Genomic DNA, 21,297 nt, shown 5'->3' with positions numbered 1-21,297 from the left:
TATATATATATATATATATGTATGTATATATATATATATATATATATATATATATATATATATATATATATATATATATGTGTGTGTGTATATATATATATATATATATATATATATATATATATATATATATTTTTTTTTTACTGAAAATTGTGAGAAATAAAACTGGACTGATAAAATGGACTAATGATGGGGATGTGATGTGAGAGCTTTGTATATTTCAATCTCCTGCTATAGGCACAGCAATATACAGTATGCTATTTATTCTCTCTATATAAATAAAATATAAAATCTGCACCAACAAATACCAATTCAATATTTTTTTGCAAAAACAAGTCGGAATAAAATAGCTGTTCAGCAGACACATCATTCTATATTTATTTCCTTACTTCGAGTTAGAGATCAGATTTATATCTGAAACCCTTATTTTGGGGGGGGGGGGTCTGTGCTCATTTACTATCTGATGACTCCCCTAGAGAAATGATCTCTGGAATGACCTAATCCGCTGAGCGCCCCCCAGTGGCGGCTATAAGAACGCGCCCCCTATAGTCGGGCGCCCCCCTATCACTCTGCCCATAGCGCCGCTCCGGCTCCAGGACTCCGGTATGTGCCTCTTCTGACATTCTCTCTCCCTCGGACAATGTGTACAACATTCGATTCCATGTCTTTCTCCGGTGAAAAGAATAGAAAGTATTGTCGGGTGTATAGGAGGGCAGAGATCGGGAGGGGGTTGTGGGCGGAGCCAGGCAATGATAAATAGTAGCTGTGTGCCTGAGTGTGCAGAACGTCCTATAGAGAGAAGGAGGAGGTGGTGGAGGTGTGATCTGGGATCTGGGATCTGGGATCTGTGATCTGGCATCTGTGATCTGGCATCTGCACTGACACACAGGTGGAGAATCAGGACTGGAGGTGCCCACTTCCCTGGGGACCTCACATCACCTACCTGTAGGCTCTGAGATCAGGTAAGTGTCCTCCTGTCTTCCTCATTCCATTGCAGTGTATGTAGATGTCTTATGACATTGGTGACATATATAAATGTTCTGTACCTGAGTCCAGGTGTGAGTGAATAATCCATTGCTGTACATATCTATATATTGAATCACTGAAGAATGGAAACAAACAATGTTTCCTCAGCTGAAAAATATTATCCAATGTTCAAAACAAGGGAAGTGAGCAGAATGTAACGATTTATAACTACATGATGTAAGCTTATAATTATACTACACATGTGCCGATTCATTTAAAAGAAAGAGAGGGATCAGGACCAAATCTGTAATGTGTGGTCACTCGCCGTGATTCTACCACAGGGCATGGACTCTAGACAGGTAACAGACTATTATTCCTATCGCATTGGCAGCACATATGCTGGTTGGGTCTTATTTGTAGGTGTTTAGAATGAGTTCTGTCTTTACTGCTGTAGGGTCACATTCTAACGATCTGAAAGTCGCCCGAGTTACGGTGCGACTTTGCCAGGCAGGAGTACTACTTTGATGTGACTTTGAAGCGACTTTCAGGGAATACCTGGGTAATCTTCCTCTAATGTCAGATCCAAATCACATTAATAGGGATGAGGATGTGACTTGAAGGCGACTTCCACTGATGTCTATAGGCACACGTTGGATAGAAGTCGCCTTGAAGTAGTACAGGGACCTTTTCTAAAGTCAGAGGGACTGATAGTCATTTACTCATTTACTAACATGGGATTTCATATGTTGTGCAACTTGGAGTCTCACAAGTCCGATCCTAAGTTGCGGCAGTGTGAACTGAGCGTTACTCGCAGATGATATTCGGACGGTTTAACAGGAATTTCGATCCATATGTACCCAGTTTTGTTAATCTTTACAGAAATTTAAGGAGTGAATGTCATCCTAGTCCATCCTTTCTCAACCAGGGTTATGTAGGACCCCAGGGTACCTTGTAAGGCGTTCCCTGACAAGGGGGTATTGGTGGACTGATCGGTCTATATTGACATCTAATTAAACTAGGGCAGTGATGGCAAACCTTGGCACCCCAGATGTTTTGGAACTACATTTCCCATGATGCTCAACTACACTGCAGAGTGCATGAGCATCATGGGAAATGTAGTTCCAAAACATCTGGGGTGCCAAGGTTCGCCATCACTGAACTAGGCGATTTGCCATTGACATTGACGGTCAATGTATGGGGCAGTTTATTTCTGATCATGTTGTTATGCCATGAGTTTTAGGTGGAATCATTTTAGAAAGCTTGCTTGAGAAATTAATTTAAGTGTTCCTTCGGGTAAACAGATTGAGAAGAGGTGTCCTAGTGTGTTTTTTGTGAAATACCCAAACAGGTTCATCAGAAATTTCTGTATTTTTTTACATTCCCTTGAACCTGAATGGATATTTGAAGGCAAAGCAAGCTAACTTTTAAGATATATCCAAAGCCAAAACTGGTTTCTGATTTTGGATAGAGTATGGCGTAAGCTGTTACGTTTTTCCTGTCTCTGTGCCATTGGAGAGTTTCCTTTAGTTACTGTGTTAGAGACAAAACAGGAAGTGCGAGAAATCACTACAAAATGAAGGGAATCTTTTCTCAGATAGTTGTCACCAGAACAAGTGCCCCCATTGGAAGATTTCTCCTCAATTTCTATTTCATTGAGAACTCAAAATTGTCAATTTCTGCTAATGTACAGTCTTGGACAAAGAGACAGTGTGAATCTCACCCTCAACTGGTCTTCTTAGTGTATGTGTGATTCTGATTTGTAGCCGTTATATAATACAGACGGACATTATTGCAGATGTTTTTATAAATGAAACCTAATAGGATTTGGCTTCTTTTTTCAGATAGAGATGTTTAATCTTTGAACTGATGTTTTATCTTTGTAGTAAATATAGACGCCACATCAAGTGGAATCTAATATCTTTGATTCATTTGTAGACACTACAGGCTGAGGCTCATTCAGGGTTGGATATGTTGGAAAACATTGTTTATCACTTGGTAAACCATTACATGGAGGTGGCTGCAGTGGGTTTTCCTTATCCCTTGTGTTTGGGCCAAACTTGTATGGTTGACCAACCATGTTTAGGTCCTCCCTAGAGGTTGTAGATGCCTGGGGGTGCATAAATGTAATCTATAGTCTATACCAACTAAAGTTGTCTATAGGCACCATTATACAGCACTTTGTTTTAGCTCACGTGCAGAGCAAATTGATGTGTGTTGCACCCAGGTAATTGGTGAAGGTGGTTATCTGGGTGCGAACAAGCTGTTTATTTTTACATCAGGACAGTTAATTTGACCAATCTATTGAAGTAGTTCTAATGGTTGTATGTTAACATGGAAATATTAACTATGAATAACAAACCATAGTGCTTTGATCTGGAAAAACAAGTTATTAAGATAAAAGCATTTTATATATAGAGTAAACTGACCCTAGTCACCCAAGCAATGTCAGACATGCAGGCACAATGGCGGAGCTTTACGAAAGCACTCCAATCTGGTGCAGCTGCGCATAGTAACCAATCAGCTTCTTTGTCTTAGGCTCTTTCACACCAACAGACTGATAAGGTCTGCCTGTTCATTCGGACCCAATCAAACCACCTTTTTTTTCTGTATGGGGAGGTGGAAGTCAGTGGACGGCAGATGTGTCCACTGTCACCCGCCAGTATCTTATTTGATCCAGTTCACTAAAAACACTAAAAACAGACAATGGGGATAGACATGTTCACAGACATGCAATCTCTTTCAATCCAACCACCCCATAGAGAACAGTGGGCTGTGTCCGTGTCCGCTCTGCATAGCGCGGCAGACATGGACTTGTCATCCGCCTGCTCAGCAGGGATCAGCGGAGAGATCCCGCGGTGAGCAGGCGGATCCGCTTGGACGAATTCCACCTCGTGTGAAAGGGGCCTTATTGTCAAAACTTAATTGAACAAGCTGAAGTTAGAAGCTGATTGGTTACTATGCACAGCTGCACCAGATTCTGTGTGCACCAGGTTTAGTAAATTTGTGATTACCTATTTTGGCGTATCTTGGGGGAATCAAAAGTGCTTGGTCAAAAATATACAGCACAGCAATCTGCAATATCTCCTGAAAACTGTCAGCTAATCTTGGCCGAATCAACAGTGTTTGGACAAAAAAATCCAACACAGCAAACCGCCATATCTACCAAAAAATGGTCAGCTGGGGATGTTTCCTGCACACGCATAAAACATACACATGAGGATCTTTGCCTACTCTGACTGCGGTCAGCAGCATCTAGAAAGCATTGCATGTTTATAGTATAAAGAAAAAAGTAACACCCCCCCCCCAGGTACTATTGGACTTTAAGGGCAAACTATAATGGACATTTATGTTAAAACATAAAAAAAGATTTTGTTAAAGTATTAAAAAACATGTTGGTGCAAACATCACCATAAGAATATAGGATACATGATACAAGTTATGATACCAAGCTCATGGAGAGCTAATGAAGGACACGAAGGTTGCTTCTCATACAGCAACCTTCGGCGGGTACTTTTTTCTTTATACATTAAATTAAGGGATGTTGGCAACATATATTGGAGACATAGCTTCCCCATGGTGGTTTCTCCTCTCTATCTTGCATGTTTATAGGTACTTTGAAGTTGGCCAAAAACTTAAGAAGGCTGTTGGATATGTGAACCGAATACAACCACCTTTAAGCTGGTCATAGACAGATCGAAATTTGGCTGGTCCAGCAGGAACTGGCAGAATCATTGATCTGTCTATGGGCAGGCTGGTTGTACTGAAGTCAATGCATATATAGCCACCATCAGTGATCATTGTATTCTGCAGTGGGGAAGGCACTCTGAGCTTCCCGTGAGCAGAACACAATAGCACTGCAGGGGGGTTGAAAGAAAATACATTTGCATAATGCATGGCCTGCCTAAAGCTGGCTACTTACACTATATACATTTTTCAAATTGTATGCATTCGGGCAGGCCCTTGCACTATATAGTTGAAGGTAAATCTAAAGGAAATTGAACAGCAACAATTGTATAACGTGTATCCAGCTTTAGAAAGAATATTTGGCTGACAAGTTTATGAACCTGAACACTCAGCCTAGGGTAGTTAAACTTGAGGGAAAATAATAACAATTGGACCTCTAACCTTTCAAATATCTGGTTTCCTTAATAATTGTTGGCTAGCCATGTCTGCAGTCACCTACAGAAGGGAGATTGTCATGATTAAGTGTATGTTGATACCAATACCGGGCCTATTCAATACCAGGCCTATTCTGGCACTTCTCTCCTTCATGTAAAAATCATCATTTTTTGCTAGAAAATTACTCAAAACCCCCAAAAATTATATTTTTCTATCGCACGTGGCGATACCTCACATGTGTGGTTTGAGCGGCGTTTACATATGTGGGCGGGACTAAACATCCCTTGTAATAGGAATGTATTGTGACCGGTCCTCTTTATGGAGAGATGCGGGGTCAATAAGACCCCACATCTCTCCTCCAGGCTGGAAAGCATGAGATCTGGAAAAAAAATTCACTGATCTCATGCTGACAGCCACGATTGCGTCTTCGTTTTTTTCTGGGTACCTGGGAGCGATGTTATGGCGTCGCGCCCGGGCCTCCAACGGTCATAGAGATGACTGGTGACCTTCTGGTCACCGGAAATCTCTATTGTCATCATCCAGCGCTGGCCGATTCTTTCTCCATGCCCCTTGGTCAGTTCTGCTGAACTGACCAATTTTGAACTGCATGAACAAGACTTTACTCTTGCACTTGGCCTGTCTTTATTTCCCTTCAGACAATATCATATAATGTTAATGACAGTAATGTTCTGGTATTCTGATGATAATTTTCATGACTCTAACCAAGTTTTTCTGCCCAAATCTGCCCAATCTAAACAAATGATGACCATACGTAGTTAGGTTATCTGACTGGGCTAGAGTGTCATTAAAGGCCAAGTCCACCCAAAACTGATACTGATAATTCAGTTTTAGACAGTGGTGCTTTGAATTAGCGGCCATCTTCTTCAATTTACCAGAACTCTATCGGCAAGATTTCTGCACAATAGTATGGATCTTCACCCCTCTAACAAGGCCACAACAAAAATGATACCCTCTGACACCCGGATGCCAAGTGAACTTATTTTAAGTAGTGCAGAATCCTTTGGAGAACATGGAACCACCATTTAGCTCTGTAATATAAGAAATGTTTGGGCAGCAAAGGGGTTCCCAATGGGAAAATATTGACTCTGAGATAGAGAAAGCCAGTCTGGGATTTACCAACAGCCAAAAACCCATGTAATAGCAGATAAAGACCATGGACGTAAAGAGCATACGTCTCTACAGCGCGATTCTGTTGGAGTGCTGATCCTAATACATGTTTCAACACAGCAGAAACACTCATTAAAAAACTATAGCTCTCATTAGGGTGGATGTCGACACACCTTGATTATAATGTGCCAGCTTATTCAGGTCACATGGATCTACCGATTCCAGGATAGTGAGATCTCATTTTTTTTAATCAGTCCTTTATTTTCCTTGGGGGGATCTCAAATCTATAGGCTATATTCTGGGGACCTTTCTTGTTGTGTTGGACATGCATGACAAGGCGGAACTGTTGCATGTACTCTTCTGGTTCTTGTTTTGTAAGCTCCTTATTGGTGCCCACAGAGAAGAAATGGGTTATCATATATTCATCTCTGCTTCATCAGCAGAGAGACACAGAGAATGAAAAAAAATAAGTTATGACGTGCCCATCTTCCAAAGCCATCTAGTGTAATCATTAAAATTCCATACTTATTATTGCACTGTATGGCAGTCTTGTGCATTGCATGGCCATCCGATAGTTCCTTCATATACAATAGATTACTACATTTAGGTTTGATTGTATAAAATTGTTATTTTTTTGTCAGGGAACAGAATTCGAACATACTGTAAATATAAATTCCTAATGTATAAGACTGGTGAATGAGAACATGTTTTAGTTACATACAGATGAGTTGTAGCATGTGTATTGTTATTTGATGGAAGTTTCTTTATTAAGAGATTTAAAGCATTCAATGGATTTGTAGGATTAGAAGCTTTATACGTATTTTGTGATTCTTTAAAGATGTTAGTGTGCAAAAGTTTGTACACTCTGTGTATTGGCATTAGCACTCAGTCTTTCAGAAGAGGAAACATGGAGGCTGCTTATCCCTCCTGAGTGAAAATGACAGTTGTCGTGTTGACCTTCTAAATTTGGCCCAACACTGTTAGATATATAGGCTGAACAAAAGAAATCATAGATTTCCCCATTCACACTAAACAGTGTGCGTAGATGAAACCCCTGGCTGGGCTAGTGTATTCTGATAGAAGTTGTCAGAATACCTGCACAGCGGCTGTATCTGACTGGATGCAGCTGCTGTTTGGATGATATTTTTCCGACAGGCTCCTCTGACAAACGTCAATTGAACGATCGACATTTGTCTAAATGATTAGGGCCACTCACTGAACCAAATTTGCTGGTTCATCAGGAACCAACTGAAATTTGCTCATTGTATGGCCAGATTTACAGTAATAATTTCTAAGTTAATGCCCCAGAACAAGTATATAGATAAGAACTTTTCTCTGACTTTCTCTGCATAGTTGTTCCAAGTCAGTGACTCAGGGCTGATTGAAGAATGGAGGTCAGCATAACTGCTAGAAAAGAAACATCTTCAGAAGAAGGTCGGCAATGGCACCTTCATAATTCTGTCATGATAGGTATATTTTATATAATAATAATAAGAAGAAGAAGACTGTCTCACATAGATAGCACAAAGCCGGTCATAGAGTAAAGATCCTTGCTCCCCAGTCTGAATACAGCCAGCTTAGAAAGCTGGAAATCACACTACATTCAACTGAACAATCTCTTCCTTTGTTGAGATGAATGATCACCTTTTAATGAAAGAATGAAGTCTGTGTTCAGCTATTGTTACGTATATGGTCAGTGTGGCAGAGTGTTGGTGAAATCAGTGGTAGTCACCATCATTACACAACCTGTGTAGATGTTAGACAATGTGTGGCTTTCCAGCTGTCTTGGAGGTACAAGTATTAGCATTACTACACACACCCAATGCAAATCCCTGAGCAGTTAGTTAGAAATAGGACATGATGTGGTTGACAATTATAGAGACACTCTAATTTAATGTTTAACTAAAGGCAAAGCCTTTTTTTGTTTTTTTTTGTTTTGGATAACGTGGAGAGAAGTCAGAACTTCTTCTAGGTTTAATAGATGTCTTTATCGCCTTTAGGGATATTCACCCTTTCTCCCTCTCTTTTTCTCCAGATGACCATTATCAAAGCAAAATAAAATCCCAAATTTTGAGTTGTCACCAGAATTGGATTTTCCAATGGAGACACTAGTTCTGGTGACCCTGTTGACAATGAGAGATTTACCACAATTTGGAGCGATTTCTTCTTACTGCCTTGTTGGGGCTATAGGACAGGAAGTGAGGGGAAATCTCCCTGATAAATCAAAGATGGTAAAAAAATTATGAGGTTCTAACACTCCCCAACTCTATCCAAAATGAAAAGAAACATTTGGGCTTCAGTTAAGCAAAACCATAATATTGTACTATAACTACACCGCAACTAGAACAGGTTTTTCAGCCAGGGCTCAATGGAACCCTAGGGTTCATCTAGAGGTTGCAAGGGGTTCCTTGAGCAACAACCAATTTCTGCCTCTTAGATAAGTTTGATCTGTATGTTAGATCTGTTAAGGGGTAATTCTTCCCAATGATGACAAATATAAGAAGCATTCTTCCCACTGAATATCACACTAATGTATTATGTAGATATAGTTGTAGATATAGTACATTTTAGCAGGGGTTCACTGAGACCAGAAAGCTATTTTAAGGGTTTCCTCTGTGTTGAAAAGTTTGAGAAAGACAGATCTAGAATGTCCTAGTGTGAAGGGTGCTCTCCGCCAAAGCAGTCATGAACTTGGCAGTGGTATCAAGCTTTGGCTAGCTAAAGGTCCTCCGGGAGCCAAACATTGCCCAGTAGTTGGGTGATTTCTGACTTGTACCACTGGTCACAACCTTGTTCCCATTGACTTTTCACCAGTGCAATCACAAAGGATGTTGTAGTGTTGCTATAAAACCATGTTAATATCACCTTTGTAACTTTATTTCTTGCTAAAGCAATAGTAATAACTTAAGCAGGATCAATCAAAGGGTTATTTAAGAAATGTATGGCAAACTAAGTGGAGGCATTGTCCTTAGTAACCAGAAATAGTCCATGGCTCAATTTCCTGCTGCAGATTAAGGAGTAAAAATGAAATACTGATTGATGGGTGGAAGATAATTTGTCTTGTTGTCATAATCCAGCCTCGGCATCACACAGAACTTTTTTTTGATGGTTTCACACCAGGCACACTATGGTAGGTGAGGTGTCCCACTGTTTTGGGGATGCAGCTTTGTAAACACCTTTAATAAAACAACTAGTAAAGCCAGCTCTTCATTAGCAAGTCTTTATATCCACTTCCTGGATAAATTGTTTATTGGATGTTTGTCGTCACACCTCATATATATAAAAGTGCTACGCTATTGCTACAAAGGAATACAGAGTGATGTCTCCTGTATGACATTAATTACACCCTCTTTATGTAGGATGAAAAGCTGGTTCTAAGTCTTACCTGGCTGTGACCAGTTACTGTTACTCACCGGGTGTCACCTTCATTAAACATGAAACACATCTATGAATTTTAGATTGTATAGATGACTTTTCTTGTATACTATATATTACGTTTTGGTCTCTAGTACATTATGTTTAGTAATGTTCTACAGAGTGCTGTTATATAACACAGGACACAATCACCTGCGTTAGTACACCACACTTTTGTTTTCTGTTTGCTATATGCTTTTCCATTTGCATGCTACATGTTACTTTGTGTCATATGATTCACATATTCAAGCTTTTTAAAGCTTTGTATATTATTTTTTTTTGTTTCTTTTGCATCTTATATATTACTTATTCAGGCATATTTTACAGTTTTGTTTAAAATACGTTTTTCATTTGCATCCTACATACAGTATTACTTTGTGATATATGTTACTTATTCGTGCTTTTTAAAAGCTTTGTTTACTGTACTTTCTGTTTCTCTTGCATTCTTTGCATTCTACATATTACTTTGTGTTACTTATATTTCACATATTCAGGCTTATGTTACAGTTTTGTTTGCTATACTTTTTGTTTCCTTTTCATCCTACATATTACCTTGTAGTACTTATAATTACATATTCAAGCTTAGTTAACAGTTTTGTTTACTACATACTATACTCTTTGTTTCCATGTATGACTTTGTGTTATATGTTACATATTTAGGCATATTTAACTAAGCACAGTGTAGGTTAAGTAGTCCACACTCTTTACATCACCCTGGACTTGTATGATACACAAATGAGGTACAGATTTTAGTGTACAGCGACGCACAATGTTCTATGCTAGTGGCTTCTAAAATGTGGCACATGGGCTGTATGCAGCCTTTGGCTTGTCTTTATCCAGCCCTTTGGGCACTTTTCCTCCCACTGAAATGAGACACTATACTGCCCACTGACACCAACTACGAGTCACCATTCCTTCCACTGACAACAGCAGTGGGTTAAAATTCCTCCCATGGATATAAAATATGAGCATCATGAAATGATGGGTGCAAATGGACTTTAAATAAGCCATATTGTCCATAGAGGTGTATATATCAGGATTGCACTATAGCCACCAATCCGATTAAAAGCTCCACCCCCTGCCATCATTTTTCCATTGCAGGTTTTAATCTGATTTGTGGTCATAAGCAATACTGGCACTGTGAGACATTTTGGTTTATTTATTAAAAGTAAAATAGCTGTTAATTTTTTAAGGGTATTTTTACCTTACAAGAGAATTTTCCCTTAGCTTAGTGAAGCTGAGATGAAGTCCAGCTGGCTTCTATCATCCAGTCATGTGCAAGCAGACATATAGGGTTTGATTTACTAAAGCTGGAGATTGCAAAATCAGCTTCTAGGTTTAACCGTCAAAGTTTAGGAGTCCTTTTACACTGGGACACGGGCCGCGCAAAAGAGCTAGCCTTTTTATAGCCAGTTTTCAAGTGCCTAACTCAAACCCGCTGCTTTCTTTTAATTTCCTTGCACAAAATTGGGTATCCTATGCAAAAGGAATTTTCACCTTACTCACCAACCTAAGGGAAAAATCCTTTGCGAAATGAACAGCCTACTTGCCTTTGGTAAATCAATCCCAATAGGCCAAGTTTTGTATCTCTTAATATTTTGGAAACAAAGAATTGAGAGTCTTTCTTTTAAGTGCACAGTTTTTGTACTCTATGTTGACTCAGTGACTTAAATTCACAAACATTACCTTGTAAAAAAGAGAAAGTTCCAAGATGATAAGAGTGACAATCTCCAGTGACTCATAAATTTACTTTTCAGCCTATACAAGAGAATAAAATGTACACACAGCAAAGTTCAGCAGTCTATAGTAAACCTGGGAGATGTGAAGCTCGTCTAGTTATTTGTGTAGGAAAGCTCTTACCTGACCCTTGGACTTGCCAACCCAGCACTATGTGCCCACCATACTCAGACATTCATTGACAGACTTTTCTGTCTATACCGCAGGAAAGGCTCGGTGTGACTAGTTATTTACATTTTTAATAGTTAAATGAAAAACTGAAACTGTATTGCATTTCAGTTGGTTCTGTCACGAGTTCAGGATCATTCACACCAGACATATTTTGCAGAACTTCTAAGGTAGGCAACAAGCGTAGACAAAAAAAAAAACTACAAGCTGTCTGCCACAGTGAAGATGGGACTTGTAGTTTCTTCATTCACAGATGTTAAAATGGGACAGCAGCTGCGGGGGAGAAGGTCCCTCGCTCGCTGTCACAGGGAGGGGGGATTAGGGGGTGGAGGTGCTCAAGCATGTGACATGTTAGATGCTAAATATGGGTGTAACATGTCCCACACATGAACTTATCCTTGAAATAGAGTGATTTCCCCTCACTTCCTGTCCTGCTTACAACAGGTTCACCAACCAGGAAGTGAGGGAATCTCCAATAGCAACACAGATAGCAACACAGAGAAAAAAATGCTTTTCTTTAGTAGCATAAGGGGAGGCTAGAACCCCTGACAGAATTTTATTTCTGCCTGTGTCTCTGTTGCAGATTTTTCCCCACTTCCTGTCCGCTGAAACCATTGTTGCCAGGGCAGGAAGTAAAGGGGAAGTCTCTTTAATGGCACCCTGGATATCAGTAAAGAACAGATAGGAGTTTTAATTGTTCCTCAATACCCAAAATGAAAGGCTTTTTTAGTCAAAGATATATTTCCTGAGATTCAAGATAGGTCATTTCTGTTATCCTGTATGTATCAATATCTGGCATTTCTCCAGAGAAATGAACACTATTCCTTTTTGCTGATAAAATACAGTTACAAAGTATACTTTGGTTAATGAAAAACACTGAGATAACCTTTGATAAAGTATATATTAGCTTTGGCAGATGGATGTGACCAGTGGTTTGAAAATGACACATCTGTGTTCCAGGCGTTTGTTGAGGTACTCAGTGGGCTGAATGAGAGAATAGTAATGAGTGGAATAGATTCCTCCACTATGCTATATAGGGTGGATGGAGGCATCTCCCCTGTTGGCCATACATGGTGCAAATTTCTTTCCTGCAACCATGGGTTGCAGGAAATTTTTTTGCAGGATTCCCCCATTAACACAGACAGTGCTGATGGGAATTTCTCCTGCCGAGCCATTGTGTTCTCCCAGCAGGGAAAGCCATTCCCCCGGGAGTAGACTGTGATTATATAGCAGCCACTAGCGGTAATCTCAAGAGAATCCGGTAAGTTGGTTGTACCCAAGTTGATAGCTCAATCAACTTGGTACATTCAGCCTGCCCATTAACGGTTCGAATCTCGGCCGGTTCTTGCTAAACCGGCCCAGATTCAAGCCATGTATGACCAGCCTTAGGATATTGAAATATCGCCTGTATCTGATAGTATGCATTCCCTGTTTGGCTGCCAAATTTTCCACTTGGCTCCTTCAACTTTCCAGTCGATGTTTGTTGAGATTGGTGGTGGTAACAGGGCTAACTCAAGATATGTATAGGTATCTTTTAAGTCGACCATAGACAGAGCGTTTTTCTTTCCTGCAACCACGAGTTGCATGAAAGAAAATCGCTCGATTCCACCATCAACACAGTCAGTGTTGATGGGGGAATCCATTCCGTGGAGCCATTGTGTTCTCCTGGTGGGGGAAGCCATCCCCGCTGGGAGAACACAGTGATTATTGCTAGCGGCTATAATAGTTGCTAGCAATAACCACATGTAAAATCCGACAGACTGGTTGTACCCAAGTTGATCGATTGATCAACTTGGGCACATTCAGCCTGCCTATACTTGGTTCGAATCTCGGCTGGTCCCTGCTGAACTAGCCGAGATACGAACCATCTAGGGCTGGCTTTATAGTGTAGCCAATTCAGGTCAGGTGATGACCCCAATGGGAACAAGCAGTTTTTCACTCTAATCTTTAGGGCAAACAGCAATCAAGTGTTCTTTTTTTAGCTGATTGCTGAGCTATATCAGGTTACTCTACTATTTACTCCAGTTCTTCCTCCTAAATATGCACGCTTGAGCAATCAAATCAATTGTGTAATGTAATGATCTTTCACTGGAAAGGTGTTTTTATGATCACATTTTGCCCACATGTCCAATCAATTCCTAACATCAACGATTATAGTGCTTTAGAATGCTTATACATTTTTTCCCCTCATTTGCATCAGCACAACCTTCCATTTTTACAAGGCACTTTCATGTCATAATTAGTGTGAGAGGCATAGGTTAGGATACATCTTTTCATATGAAAAAAACTCCAAAGTTCCTTTCATTCAGTATTAGGTGAGTGTGGAAGATGTATGCACTCTTACCACCTGTGATGGAGAAATGTGTCCATTGAATGAATCCATAATAATAAAAAAATCAGCAAAAAATTTTAAGAGAATAAAAAGAGCTAATAAAAACATAGATTTTTTTTTTTTGTGAACAACAAAATGAGAGGAACTTTCTGATATACATATATTATATATATAAAAAAAAAGAAGCAATTTTTTGGCTTGATTGTAATATATGTATTACCAGTTATTCCGTCCATTTCCCCCACTTGCTTCTAGTCCCTCTGTTTTTAATTGTTAACGTCTTTCCTCATAAAATCATCAATCTAGAAATAATAAGTAGTAGTAATTGATTTTACTATTGTCTGAGAATATTCAAGTAGATAACAGTAGGATTCACAATTTTATGTACATCATATCACCACTAGAGGGCTCTCTATATATTTAATTTTACATCTATCAATAGGGATTATATACATATGTAACCAATCGTCTTGCTAAGTTGGCCAAGTTGTTACAATACACCAAGTACAGTTTTCCTGCTAGGTAGCTGAAAGTTGGTAATGTGACTTTATCTGTTTGCACTTTTTTTGAAATAACAAAATATGTTAGACTTTTAGTGTGATTTCAAAATATGTTTGTAGTTTGATTGTTAGCATGATTTCAAGAAAAGATCCATTTCCTATCTTTTCTACTTCATTATTGGTGAAGAGTGTTTGTTTTATGATAGTTTGCCCAATATCATTATGTTTTTTTTTTTTAAATGTTGGCATTGTGTCTTCCAGAAACGTTCATCGGACGGCATGGATTGGGGAACTCTTTATGAAGTGATTGGAGGGGTCAACAAACATTCTACAAGCATTGGCAAGATATGGCTCTCTGTCCTGTTCATATTCCGAATTATGATTCTGGTGGTGGCTGCGGAGAGTGTCTGGGGTGACGAGCAGTCAGATTTCACCTGCAATACATTACAACCTGGGTGCAAAAATGTGTGCTATGACCACTACTTTCCAGTGTCTCACATCAGGCTCTGGTGCCTTCAACTCATCTTTGTGGCTACCCCAGCACTGTTGGTTGCCATGCATGTGGCTTACTTGAGACATGGGAAAAAAAGAAAACTGCAAAAAAAGATGCAGTGTGGTCAGTCTGATAAATCTGATGAGAAGGATTTGGAGGAGTTAAGAGAGCAGAAATTTCGGATAGAAGGTACACTTTGGTGGACCTACACCGTTAGCATCATGTTTAGGATGCTCTTTGAGGCTGCTTTCATGTATCTCTTCTATTACCTCTACACTGGCTTCCATATGCAACGTCTTGTCAAGTGTGAAAACTGGCCTTGCCCGAATGTGGTCGATTGTTTTATTTCGAGGCCTACTGAAAAGACTGTATTTACCATCTTCATGATTATCGTGTCTGGCATTTGTATGGTCCTAAATGTGGCAGAGTTGTCCTATCTCATCATTCAGGCATCCATGAGAAGAGCCAGGAAGAATGCCAGGAAACACGCCAACCACATAAGTGGTAAAGAAGAGAAGCAGAATATGCTAAATGAGCAGAAGGAACAATAATCGAGTGATTGAATGATTCGTTTACCCTTCAGCCTTAACTGCCCTTTTTCAAACCTAAGGACGAAGGATTGCTATATACAATACATTGAATTGTATCCTAGATCTGAATATTTAGGAATGACAGAAATTCAACACAGAAACATCCTAAGATATCTGTGTAAGGTGGATGGCTTTTGCAAATTTACAAAGTATCTTTGAAAATTTAGAAATATTGGTTTACACATTGGTGGAATTCTGAATAATTTAAAGTAGCACATCTTTGACTAAAATTCAGTAGTGTTTTATATTATGTCTTTATGTTTTGGTGTTTGTTTATTTTATGTTATCATTTTTTTTTTGCTATTTATGTTACAAGATTTGTCATTGTATGTTAACAATGAAACCAAATTCTGACTGATTTTGTACACTTATTGAATGTATTTGGAAGAATAACTCCACTTTTAACTTGAAATCCAAATTTCATTTTTTTTACTTGGCTGGACATAACTGTCACATTAAAGGAGACCTTTCCCAGGAGAATATTGCCTTTATTGACTTCTTATTCTGAAAATGCTGGCTGCCTGGCTGTCAAGCTGACCCACTGGTTCCAATGCTGCGAGTCATTTAATTGGAATGTGCATGCAGATAAGGACAGCTGACTTTGCTCGGAATTTTCTGAGCTGTATACTTGTTCCAAATCTGGGACTTAGAATGCCAGACAGCCATAACAGCCAGGCAACTAGCATTTCAGAAGGGGTTTAACCATGGTAGTCTTCATGCTTCTGTGAAGAAAGGTTTCCTTTAGTGAAAACATTTAACCTGATTAAGGCTTTTAAAGGGAAACTGTGAGCATTGAAATAAGGCAGCTGTCATTTTTGACTTACTGATTTTTACTGTTGCAGATTTTGGGGGTGTCATTGTGATTGCGGTTACCCCATCTAGTTATTCACAAATGTGGAGCTAACATGTAGCCAGTGAAGTCTAAAAAGTCTGATTTTCAGACTTCACTAAGTAGAAAGATCAGAATTGGAATAACAGACCCAGAGCCCACAACTTTAGAAAAACAGCTCAGTAATGGCCTTTCTGTCTTCACTGGTTCCTTGTAAGGCCTGGTGTGGCTACACAAATGCTGTGTCTACATTTGGACATGCTGTGTTATGCCGCGTACACACGACCAGACTTTTCGACAGACTAGGTCCGACAGTCTTCCGGATGGACTTTCGGCGGAGGTCCGATGGACTTTCTGAACGAACGGACTTAGCCACACACGACCGAACTAAGTGCGTTCATTTTGAATGTGATGACGTAAATGGGACTAAACAAGGAAGTTCAATAGCCAGTAGCCAATAGCTGTCCTTGCGTCGTATCTGGTCCGTTGGACTAGCACACAGACGAACGGTTTTCCCAATTTTTAGTCGGTCGGATAGATTTGAAATATGTTTTATTTCTAGGTCCATCTGACTTTTGGGGAAAAAAAGTCCACTGGAGCCCACACACGATCAAATTGTCTGCCAGAAAGTCTGATCGTGTGTACGCGGCATTAGTGCAATAGGTCTTCAAAGAGCCTGTGCAAGCAAAAGAGACAGTAGTTTTTTTTTGCTTTTTTTTAAATAACAAACGTAAGTTTTCCTCTGTCCTGTCTTACAATATGGAATGTCTAAAGCCCCATACACACTATCAGATTTTCTGCTGAGTTTTTCCTTCAGATTTACCAAAACCATGTAGTAGAAGGGCCTGCCTGATTGCATACACATTGAAACTCCTAAAGTTTGACCTCGTATTATATGGTTTTGGTAAATCTGAAGGAAAAACTCAGCAGAAAATCTGATAGTGTGTATGGGGCTTTAGACTCTCCATAGACATGAGATCATGGTTGGGAAGATGTTCCATAAATGACCACTAGCACAAACAATATTGTATTCTGATAAATGCAGATTGGTAATAATAGTAAGGTTATAAAGCTGTAGAAAACTATAAACTACAACACTGATAAAGTGCTGACAAAGGTCACCTTTTATTAACTTAGTATAACCCTTTCCCACCCAAAATCTGTGAATAAATATCCCAACTACCCAGGGAAAGTGCCAGCAGCTGACACATTGTGTATCTGCCAGCTATCAATCCTTGCTGTCACCGACATCTCAGGCCCTCAATAACCATCGGAGTGGTTGGTTTCCGATAATGTGAATATGATTAAATGCAGGCTCAAAAGCTTCTTGTTCTTAAAAAAAAGCCTTTAGCCTGCAGATGACTGACACTGCCACCTTCAGGCTGCAGCAGAATTTGCAGTGGTATAAAAAAAATATTAATTAAGAATTAGATTTTTTTAAATATATAAAGAAGAAAAAAAAAAACAATTTATGAAATTTTTGTACATTTCTCTGATTATAATAATTTAAAAAAACAGTTTTTTTTTTTTTAATTTTTTTTTTTTTAACAGCATACCAAAATTGAATCCTTATATACTCTTATATAATGAAAAAATAATTTAGGTATGCAAAATAATCCTAGGGGCATATTTATGAAGCAGTAAATATGACATTCGTCAAATATTCACTGCCAGTGAATCTTCCTGGTGAATATGTTTTAAATTAGCGAATGGTTAAACACATGTGAATGTTTGGAGAATGTAACATTTGTTTATTTATAAATACAGAATGTTCCTTGGCATTATTGTTAAGTTAGCTGATGCTGCAAAATTTTTGACCTGATCATTAAAGAGATACTCATAGTATATAAAGAAAAAGCTGCTGCAGCTGTTTAGCCGCTTGCTGCCCAGCCACAGTCCATTTAATGCAGCGGCACGGGCAGGCAGGATCACGTGCATGTACGTCATCCTGCCTCTTCCAGGTTCGTCGCCCCTTGGGGGCGTGCAGCGTACCACTCCCACGACCGCTGTGTCCACCCCCCTCACTGACCCATTTGTTGGTACAACTTGGTCTCTGTGTAATGGTGGATAAAAACATGAAAATAAACATAGAAAATGAAAAAAGGAACTAATATATTAAATGCTAACATTAATGTCTTAAAGTTTTCAGAATACAGTATTTTTTGTAATAGATGTCTTTTAAGGACGTTGAATTGTTTCAGCTGACTTTTTACGACATTCCCTGTTGCTGACTTAAAGAGGAAGTAAACCCTGATGAGTTTACTTCCTCTTTCATTCCCTGTAAAGGCAAAGCATAATGGACTACTATGCATCATATAGTAGTCCATTATGTGTCACTTACCTGACACAGGAGCCAGCGAAGTCACCGCTGTCCCCTGTAGTTCCGAGCGTCCATCTTCTTGGTGGGTCTCCGTGGGTCTCGCTGCTCCGGCGCTGTGATTCGCCGGAGCAGCGATGACGTCACTCCTGCGCATGAACACGGGAGCCGAGACTCACGGCATTGCCGTCATCGACGATGCCCCGCTCAGTGCGCCTGCGGTGCCCGTCTTTGGGCAAATATATCCTAAACCGTATAGGTTTGGGAGATATTTCTTGGACCTACAGGTAAGCCTTAATCTAGGCTTACCTGTAGGTCAAAGTGGTTTGTAAGGGTTTACAACCACTTTAAGCTCAAGAAAAAATAAAACACCTTGAATCAAAATTAATTTTGGAAAATTGTTCTCATCCTTCCCAAGATCAGTCAGGTAGGGGATGTGTCCATAATCCATTATGTATCCATAATAGATGGAAATCACATCATGTATATGATTAGCTGAAGGCTGATGAACTTGGAATACTTTAATGCCCCATACAGACGGTCGGACATTGCGACAACAAAATCCATCGTTTTTTTCTGACGAATGTTGGCTGAAACCTGTCTATGCAAGGTCGCACAAAGTTGTTGGAATTTCCGATCGTCAAGAACACGGTGACGTACAACACGTACGATGGGACTATAAAGAGGGCAGTAGCCAATAGCGTTTGTCTCGTAATTTATGCATGGCACTTTGTGCATCGGACTAGGCTACACACGATCGGAATTGACGCAATTGGATTTTGTTATCGGAAAAAATTGTATGCCCCTTACACCCGGTCGGATTTTCCACCGGAAAATGTGTGATTGGATCATGTTGTTGGAAAATCCGATCATGTGTGGGCTCCATCAGACTTTTTCCATTGGATTTTCCGATGCACAAAGTTTGAGAGCAGTGTGTAGACAATTCCGAAGGACAAAATGCCACGCATGCTCAGAATAGACTAAGAGATGAAAGCTATTGGCTACTGGTCTCTTTATAGTCCCGTCGTACATGTTATATGTCACCGTGTTCTGAACAATCGGATTTTCAGACACCTTTGTGTGACCGTGTGTATGCAAGACAAGTTTGGGCCAACATAAAAAAAACGACGGATTTTGTTGTCAGAAAGTTCGACCGTGTGTATGGGGCATCAGATCCTGTTCTCTTTGTGTGTCGGAAAATCTGATGGAAAATCCAACGGAAAAAGTCTGATGGAACCCACACACTGTCGGAATTTTCCGACAACATGATCCAATTGCACATTTTCCGTCAGAAAATCTGACCGTGTGTATGGGGCATAACTCTTTAAATTTCATCTAGCACAGTTCTCTATGTGTGTTAAGGTGGGGAATTTTTGTTTGCTAATAAAAGCACTGCCACGAAATAAAAAATTAAAAGGTAGATGCACGATGATGCGAGACAAGCGACACACTGAAAAAAAATAGCAGTGTTCACTATGAAATAGTTTTTTCATTGACTTAGTATTCTGTATTTCCTATACAAACCAGTAATTAGTCCATATATGTTCTTGTGTATTTGAAATGACTTGCACTAATCTTAAATTGGCAGGATGAAGAGAATTAGATGAAAGCTGCCTAATATTACGTTTCTAAGGAGTAGCAGTGGACATGAACTAAAAATGCTGCCTTGCAACCTTGCAAATGTTTGCTGCTATAGAGGAAACTGACCCGTAAAGGAGATAATACTTCTTTACAATAGACTGAACTTGAAACTTTGCATCCAGAGTGTGAAATGTCTTTATTTTTTATTTCATTTTGTAAAAAGGGGAGAAGGAAGTTATGGGATATGCTTCTTTTGCAATTATGTGCTCAACAGACCATGGATTTGTGCCTGCGGGACGTGGATGCTTAGAGTTGGCCTGCACAGTTTAAATATTTCTTTTGTTGGATAAACTCTAAAACAACAATGACCACACTACAGCGCTTGGTCTCTCATATCTGTTTTTTTTTTTTTAAAGGTGCTTCTGAATTGTAATCCAGTTAGAAAATGCAATCAGCTGTTTTTTCAGCAATAGGTCACTAGAGGGAGCACTGCAAGTGCAAATGTCAAAACATAAAACTACATTTTTTTGTTGTATGTTTTAGTTTCAATAAATATTTTTAATACTTTATATTTTCTTTCTCTGTTATTCACTGAAAATCATTGAAAATATTACATGTATCAAACACTTTAACTTTTCTAGAGTCTAACCAGACTGACTTCATTGTGATTTTAACATAAACGTGTAAATGATCTATTTTTAGGAGTTGATTATAAAAATAACTTTTTTATTCAATAGGCTTTCCTCTCCCTATTATAAAATAAAATATTTTTCCAATGGTAGAATTCATTTATTCAAGTAAGTTAGTACAGGGCACAGTGGTAAAGAGATTTTGGCATACATATAGAACAGAAGAATTCATTGCAGATTGGTGGATAGCATACATAAACTCATATTTCTCATCATTTATTTCTTTTCATTCCAAAATTATTTTTTCACCAGAGGTTATTGAAGCTTAGATGCCCAAGCAGGGCCAGAGCTACCACTAGGCAAACTAGGCAGCCGCCTAGGGCTCCCCCACTGCTTAGGGCACCCGGCTACTCTATTCTCTCTGCAGCAAACAACTAAGTCTCGGCATCAGCTGGCAGCCGCAGCTCCGTTCGCACATAGTGTCAGAGGCACAC

The 21,297-nt window shown here is 39.4% G+C and overlaps 1 protein-coding gene across 1 annotated transcript; it reads left to right on the top strand.

Moving 5' to 3' along the window:
• Nucleotides 1–801: 801 nt before the first annotated feature.
• Nucleotides 802–20,743, top strand: LOC143983880 (gap junction beta-2 protein-like). Its single transcript, XM_077483998.1, has 2 exons — nt 802–962; nt 14,626–20,743. Exon 2 carries the CDS (start codon nt 14,644–14,646, stop codon nt 15,406–15,408), a length of 765 nt encoding a protein of 254 aa, XP_077340124.1. The 5' UTR covers nt 802–962; nt 14,626–14,643; the 3' UTR covers nt 15,409–20,743.
• Nucleotides 20,744–21,297: the final 554 nt, after the last annotated feature.

The sequence above is a fragment of the Lithobates pipiens genome, unplaced genomic scaffold (assembly GCF_037356315.1).
Source record: "Lithobates pipiens isolate NorthernLeopardFrog02 unplaced genomic scaffold, aLitPip1_a1.2 Scaffold_16, whole genome shotgun sequence".
Lineage (NCBI taxonomy): Eukaryota > Metazoa > Chordata > Amphibia > Anura > Ranidae > Lithobates > Lithobates pipiens.
Note: the sequence above shows the minus strand (reverse complement) of the source record. Positions and strands in the feature narration are given on the sequence as shown.

Excerpts from the sequence above, each read along its gene's own strand:
- LOC143983880 (XM_077483998.1), top strand. The coding sequence starts at position 14,644 with ATGGATTGGGGAACTCTTTATGAAGTGATTGGAGGGGTCAACAAACAT.